Genomic DNA, 8,284 nt, shown 5'->3' on the forward strand with positions numbered 1-8,284 from the left:
ACTTCTTTGGACTTCGACCGACTGAGAGAGGGTGCGCATTTGGCGCTCACTAATTTGCAAGTAAACAGCGGTAGCCCCGGCAGCACATTGACAGAGTCTTTGTAGTCTTTGTAACAAAAAAAAAACCTTAATATAAGACTTTGTATTCGAAAACGAGAGTCGATAACACGATCGTTGTCGTCGACAGTAGCAACTTTGAGCAGACCGGGAGACAAAAGAGTCCAGTTTGTGACAGTTTGGTTGAACGATTACCGTTCTGTGTTGTCGGTCCAAACGTACAGTTCAAGTCGTCCGTAAGCTAACAAAAATAAGGTTGACCATTTTTCTTTTTTCAGAGTCTCATGTCTTAGTCATTCTCACAAACCACAACGACTAGTCATTTTCTCAAAAAACATAATTTTCTTTACTTACACAATAAATAACAACGTTTTCAAACGTATAGAACCGAAATTTACTGAGGACCTGACATGGACTCTTCACACCACCACCATCACCAAAACAGCTCGACAGCGGCTCTTCTTCCTCCGCAGGCTGAGGAGGTTCAATATGGACTCCAGGATACTCTGCAACTTCCACAGGTGCACCATAGAGAGTATCCTGACTGCTGCATCACGGCCTGGTATGGCAGCTGCACCGCTCTCAATCGTAAGCCTTTACAGAGGGTGGTGAAAACTGCACAGAACATCACCAAGACGGAGCTGCCATCCATGGAGGACCTTTACTCCCAGCGGCTCAGGAAGAAAGCCATCAGGATTATAAAAGACCCCCATCACCCCAGCCACAAACTGTTCTGTCTGCTGCCGTCTGGCAGGCTACCGCAGCATCCGGACTAAAACCACCAGACTCAGGGACAGTTTCATCCCACAGGCCAGAAGACTACTTAATGACTGAGCTTGCACTATTTTTATTGTGGTTGTTTTTTAAATTTGTATTATGTCTAGTATATATTTATATTGCATTGTTGAGGAACCTGTGACCCAAGTCTTCCATTACGCATAGATCTACACTTTAGTTGTATATGACAATAAACCTTCTGAATATTTGAGTATGATTAAGACGGGATTTTATATAACAATTCACACCCAGCTGCCCCACTTCTCTAAATGCTACAAATACTTTCCATTGCTGTGGTGAGTTGTACATAAAAGATACAAAGTTGAGGACTTTAAATGCCTTATCACCAAAGTCACATTTCTTTAATAAGAATGTCCATTAAGGACATCATGCAACACCGTCAATCAAACGGCTGCTGCAGAAAACAAAGAGTCACTTTAGCTGCCTCATATCCCTGAGTCACTTTCTGTGTGTAAACAGTCCCATCTCACAGCGGCAGCAACTGTCACTTTTCAAAAAGAGCTGTCCCTGTCACTCGTAAAGCCAGTCACTTAAAAAATGACAGCGGCTGTCAAAATCCCTCCCCCCCGCACCATCTTGATACTCCAATGCTGAAAATGATCTGTTATGAGTTGGCTCTTTCCTTCGCTGAGCTTTAACGCGCCAGACTCTCACAAATATGTCCGACCCGCAGAAAAAGTCGTGGCGGTGACAGCTGCAGATACACCCATGGGCTTTCCTTTGACTCAGCGCCTTCAAACTGAAGCCGGAAAAGTCTGAGGACAATACAAAGTTGTAGACACGATGGTCTGACCGGCTGTCTGCCAGTCACACTTAATGAGAACCATGAGCTCATGTTAGACGGGTGGTCAGACACTACAGTAACAAAGGGTGGGATGTTACTGATGCTGTGTAAAGAGACTATGTCATTTGTGCCAGCTAGACTTATTAAATCACCCTGCAAAGTGAACAACCACAGGCAACGCTATCATTTCCACTGGGGATAGGAATGCCTATGTCTTTGCCCTCCTCACTTTTACAGTTCCATTCACTAAGATGCCTTTTAATAACGTCCTCTAACTGCGAAAAATCCAGAAGATATGAATTGCCTTCAGTTTTAACTTTGCACTCACAACATTTAGGCTTTGCATGCCATTCAACATGCGATGTTAAGGCTTTCTTTACCCTGGATTCCGCATCCAAGCCAACATATATACTGCCCTTCTTCATGTTGTAAGCTATATTTATTTGATACAGTTTTATTTGTTTCTTGTTAACCTCTGACTTAATTGTCCGCCAATGCAACCAGTATTCCAACATGAAGTGCTCATATTATGTGGTAGAATGTCAAAAGTGTGTAGGTCATACTCCTTGTGTGATATCCTATCATTACACACATTTTACATTCACACTGTCTTATAAACAAACAAAGGACACTTTAGAAGCTCTGAAGACAAAAGTAAGCAGATTGATGCAGCCTGTGTTTGATGAGGACATGTTGCCACAGTATATGAATTAATGTGTGTCACTTTTGGTTCAATCACTCTAAATCAGGTTTGATTCAGTGCATACAACACAAAACAACACCTCTATTGTCAAATTAGTAACAGTATTATCTGACACTGTAACGCAGCGCAACAATAGCCCCGCCCTCAGTCTGACCACACTTCATTACAGTGGGACGGCAGCTCACTCCATGTCTGACTCAGTGTTACCCCCTCAATATAGAGGGCAACCCTCCTAAAACCAGTGGAACTAATGCTGGGGGCCATCCATCTGTCTGCAGCCCGAGGTGGGCCGTTCAGGCAGTGTCGGGGGCCTTAGCCGGCGGCACTTGAGACTTTAGGGAGAGGGAATAGCTGACTTATCCTGTCAGCAGCACTGTTAAAGAGCTCCACCCGCTTTATTCCATTCCTCTTCTGCCCCATTCTGTGTTTATTCTGGCGTTTTGTAGAAGGATAGATATGAACTGTTAGGAGAGGTGATCTAACCCTGCGGTTATAGTTGCAAATAGATTATGCATTTTTTATCACTTACTAGTCAAATGCACAACTAACTTGTTAATAATGCATCCTGAGACGTCAATAAACTGTTGTGTAATGAATATTAGGGATTATGAAATTCTATTATCAAAGGTAAACATAATGAACTTACAAAAATACAGCTGAACCCAAGCTTTTTGATTGCTTATTTTTATTATTATTTATTTATTATTTCTAAATTTAGCAAGCAAAGAGCTTTGTAAAAAGCCGGAAATAGGCAACCAAGCTTCAAACAGCAGTTTGAGAGCCTGATTAACGCAGTGGAGTCAGTGATGACAGGAAGAGGATGTTTGGTTCCAGCCCGGCGTTTGGACTGTCATTACTCAGCGAGCGTGAATTACGATTCAATTGTACTTCAACGATTTTCAGGAGATATGGCTCAATTGTCATGCATCGTACCGGTACTTGCTGGGCTATTGAAGGGCTAATTGATATGTGGGGAACAGATGGGAGGCAGGTGGGGGAGAAGGAAGGTATACTGACTGAGAGTGTGTTAGCTCTTTAAAATGACTACAAGGCTCTGACTGTCTCCAGATAAAAACAGACATGTTGCCAAAGTGCCAATAGCAAACACAGAGTTACTGTATGTCGCCTCTTTGCGCTGTAATGACTCATCCACTACACTGCTGCAAGTCACTGACATCAACAACATGGTAATGACTACAAGATTGAGACTGTTAGTGCCCCCCACTGAGGCATTCAGGTGCAAACTGTGAATGTAACATAAACCAGATCGTAATTAATTTAATTTGTAACTAATAATTTCTTTGTAATTAATAATATCTTATAAACTGGTTCTGTCTTTTCAGTGAAGGCTTTTAAATGATGAGCAGTAAAATCACAATATGTATTTAAACACTGGTGTACGGAATGGGTTGTGAAGTATGATCGGTGACTGACACTTTGCTCACCCAGGGATATCTAGCCATGCAGATAGTTTGGATTTATATATTTTTTTCTATGTCCTGCTTTTGATTAATAATTGAAAGTGCCAAAACATGTCCATGTTCAAGCCTCTTAATCTTGAATTATGACCACAGACTTTTGGTTCTTGACCTCCTGTCTTTACTACTTTGTATACTAAGGAAAACAACAGAATGATTAACCCATAATAATAATAATAATAATAATAATAATAATCCTTAGTTTGCAGAACTAGCTGTCCACACCTTTACACATTAAATCCAATCCAATCCAATCCACCTTTATTTATATAGCACTTTAAAACCTCCAGACCAAAGTGCTGTACAGAGAGATACATAACATATCAAATCACACAGCTCAGCTCACAAAACATACAAAGAAGTATAAAATGGCATAAAAGGTGCGAACACAAAACAAACCAGAATAAACTTAATCTGGCATACTAAATATAAGGGTATTGTTGGCATTGGAACACACCATTTGATTCTTTGAAATCAATTCTGCATATTTGTAACCAAATTCCATTCATCTCCACTAAATTGAGTTTGAAGCAGGTTCCTCCAAACCTGGGCATAGCTACAGATCTGACTTTGCTGGGAATTAATTTTAGGAGTATTTAATCACAAACGCTTTAACTCCTGTCCTTGACCAATCCATTCAAGCCCTCTACTCCGAGGACGACAGCGTGTCTCGAGTGAAAATACACAACTTCAGGAGACAGCGCTTTGAACAATGAGACATCGTGTTAACTCTCCCCACCACTCCCCTCCTTAAAGGAAGTGCAGTTGTATGCTCAGGCGGTAATTACAGTGTGAGTACTATCAAGGTTTGGCACGGGCTATTTGCTCTGTAACTGGTCTGTTCGGGGACAGTCGAGACAACAAGGTAGCTGTCTTCCCCCCACCCCCACACCCAAAGACTTCAATCGGAGCATGCCAAACACATGGTCTTTGGGGAGAGCTGACGGAGACGCTGTGTTGACTGATGGTGACGGAGATGACTGACAGTCAAAGTGCACACTGCTGTGTCTCCTTACTGGCCAAACAGTCAGAACCCTGTAATGTGACTCTGGCCCCTCATGAAGGGGCCCTTCAGATATGTTTTCCTAATCACACTGAAAAAACTAATAAGTGGACTTTAATGAAGTGTATTATGTCAACAAAACCACCTGCCCTTTATATAGACCACCCTTGGAAGCCAGCCTCTTCGACGTAGGACCAGAGATGCGGGCAACACCGAGTTGGACCTCTGACGTTACACGAAAGAAGAAGAAGAAGATCTCAACAAATGTCACATAACTGTATTAGGTTAGTTAGTTGAAAGCAATAGTTCAACCTAACATGCATTTAAACGTAATAGTATTGCTATCAACTCACCTAGTACAGTCATGTGAAATCTGGTGACATGATACATTGAATTAAAGTCAATGTTTCAGATGGGTCAGTGTACCTTGAAGCTCAGAGTCAGGATGTGAGATGAATGCTTCTTCAAATGTACATTTCAATGAATAAAAAAACAAGGCTAAAAACAGTCTAAGCTTTTTTTTCAGTGAGTTTTGTTGAAGTGAAATAAGAAGCTCTTTGTAGTCCCTTGGGAGCATCTGGAGTCACTGAAGGAGCACTTTCACAGATGCTGACTTCGTATGCTCTGAGGTTCATAGCCAATGTTTACAGCCTTTTAAAGGGAGCCTCAGCAGTGGGTCGGGCACACAGACACCACGCTGTCACAAACCATAACATCCTACAAGCGACGGGAAAAAGTGCTTTTGTACATCACATTGGGTGGTGTTTCTGTGTCGAACACAAAGACAGAGGTATGCTGACAAAGAGCATAGTGATTTACAGGTGATACATCTGTGATGGAGGACCTGGAGATGACTCAGTCTAGCAGTGAGAGTCATAATCTGGCTCATGGGGTGCCGGCAGTGATCCTGCAGCTTTCTGTAACAACAAAGCCAATATGCTGCTTTGGACACATGCAAATATGGATTCAGTGGAGGAGTAACCCAAGGAAACTAAGCTGTGTACTTCAATTGTAACCATCTGCTCTGCATTCACTATCACTACAGAAGCACACATCTACACAATACAACAGAAGAGCACAATGGGATGGACATAGAAGAAAATGCAGCATCTGGAGAAGGATTTTATCCAATACGCGATAAAGCAAAAGGAAAAAAACAAATCATACATTTTTAAGCACTGCTGCCCACAGGGGGAAATACACCCCAAACTCTAACATGCTCACTTAAAGCACACTGCATCAGTAAATGGGAACTGCATCACACTGCTTCTGTTTCCCCAAGTGCCCTGTGCCCTGTGCCCAGGATATGTCTCCCCTAATAGGCCTGATAATAGAGATAAACGAGCAGGCTAGAGTCACAGTAAAGTCAGATTGCTGTGGGGAGCAGATGCTGGTGTTAATCCAAGGTCCCTTGGGCAAGACACACAGTAAAGCTGCATATGGGCTACTCTTGTGTCTGCTGGTCTAAGTGGCCTTTTAATGACATCATGCAGGAGGATTACTCATTTTCCCCACAAAATCAGACACAGGGTTTAGTACATTTTGGATCCATATTGGTGTAAGGAAAGGGGTGGATGAGTGAATGTACAAGTGAATTAATGTCTTCTGCCCTGGAGAGTCAGACCTAGTTCGGAACCACTGATTTGGATCACATCAACTCCATCTGTGCACACATAACCCACACACAACCAGCCAGCCAGCCAATTTAAACTTACCATGTGCCAAAGTTATAAATGCAAATAAAGCCAGTAGGTGGACCAAAGTGTGGTGGTACTCCATTATCCTCTCAGATGTTTCATGGAAAAGGTGGGTAACAGTCTCCAGGAAAAGCAGTTAGTCAGACAGGGTGTCCAGCAGCTGAGATAAATCCAAACAGGCGTGCCACTGCCAAGGATGTCAGGTATATAGGATGCAAACAGCTTCACACTCCACAGGCAGCATCTCAGCCGGATGGAATTAAATTAGAAGTTCAAACATAGTAACTTTTGATAACACTCCAAAAGTCTGCGACGGAAACAGCGGACAGTCCTTACAAAGTGAGCCGCAGGTGATGGGAGGAGAGGCGGCAGAGAGCGGCAGCAGCACCCGGTCACTCAGTCCCGTTCTCTGCCGTCACAGAGGGGAGAAACACTCAGAAAGGCTTCCACTGACAGAGAGTTAGTCCCAAAGCGCAGGAAGTCCTCGCAGTGGGAGGAACAGTCAAATGTGTTAGACACAGGGCTCCATGTGTCCTGTGTAGCCGCTGTGTCCACTCCTCTGCTCCGCTAGGAATGAATTACTACAGCCTCATCACAACCAACACGGTCCCGCTGCCACAACACTGCGATGAAACAAGCTATAGTAAGATAATGAAGTTCCGGTTGCGCTTTCAAGATAAAACGAGGGTTTTGCTACGTGTTTGTAACGCTCTGTTTTGTACGATGTAAATACATTTCATCAACTCAATTTGTTAAATTGAAACACTCTTATGTAATTCCCCATGTAGTCACTATCACAACCTTTTCATACACATAACAGTCAGTTTATGGGGTTTATGTGTGGTGTGTAACACTGGATAGGCCTACTGCTAGATGCATATTATTCAAACAGTATGAAGCTTACAATTATGTGTTGTCTCTAAATTCCCAACAGGCCCAGGTTACAATTGTTTTCACTTATTGTTCAGTAAATAATGTTTAGAAGGTCTATATTTTACATATCAAGACCCTCATCATTAATGTGGCCTTTCCTTCACACAGGCAGCAATGCGTTATATTACTCAATGAAAGTAATATAGTGATTATATACATATTGTTGAAAAGTAGTCTTACACTAAAAATGCTCAATTGATTTTTCCATTGTGTAATATTATTTTGAAGGCACTCTTACCCGGCTTCCGCTTCACTCGTGGTTGATTCTGTGCAACTTTACCATCCGATACTACCTTCTTAAAGGGCCAGCGCACCCGACCTAAACTGATCCGTCTTTTTAATATTCTTTATTTTCTAAAATAAACAGGAACATGGTAACAACAATTTCATTTAAATCATGTGAAGTACTTAATGCCAAAGACGCTTTCTAGTCAAATGATGTATTGTCTGCTAGGTCTGGTCCTTTAAATCAGTTTAAAAACACAGTTTTTTTAGAATTGCTTAAAGAGATTTAATTCATGTTTGTCAACTTCCTGTTTGTTTTACTGTGTTATAAAATGTGTCGTATAATATGTTGCTGGTTTGTATTTTATTGCGTTTTCAGTGTATATAAAGAGTGTTCTGAAAGCACTTTGTACGATTATTATTTTATTGACATCTTTAATTTAAATGGGCCACATACTGTATGTACTGCCCTCTTAGGTTTAATTGAAGTTCGATTCTGTTATATTGCATTAAATATTATTTTTAAAGGTCCCCTATTATACAGTTTTTCATCAATATATTATAGGTCTCAGATATACAAAACATGTCTCTGAGGTGTTTGGCTGA

At 41.7% G+C, this 8,284-nt stretch overlaps 1 protein-coding gene across 1 annotated transcript in view; it reads right to left on the reverse strand.

The window, feature by feature from the left end:
• Positions 1–7,070, reverse strand: part of LOC104952931 (roundabout homolog 2-like) — a 21,918-nt gene extending 14,848 nt beyond the window's left edge. The window contains exon 1 of the mRNA XM_010779838.1: positions 6,539–7,070. Coding sequence (XP_010778140.1) covers positions 6,539–6,602 — 64 coding nt within the window. The 5' untranslated portion in view covers positions 6,603–7,070. The remainder of the gene's footprint in view (positions 1–6,538) is intronic.
• Positions 7,071–8,284: the final 1,214 nt, after the last annotated feature.

Source organism: Notothenia coriiceps, unplaced genomic scaffold, assembly GCF_000735185.1.
Source record: "Notothenia coriiceps isolate Sejong01 unplaced genomic scaffold, NC01 NC01_scaffold00020814, whole genome shotgun sequence".
NCBI classification, from domain to species: Eukaryota; Metazoa; Chordata; class Actinopteri; order Perciformes; family Nototheniidae; genus Notothenia; species Notothenia coriiceps.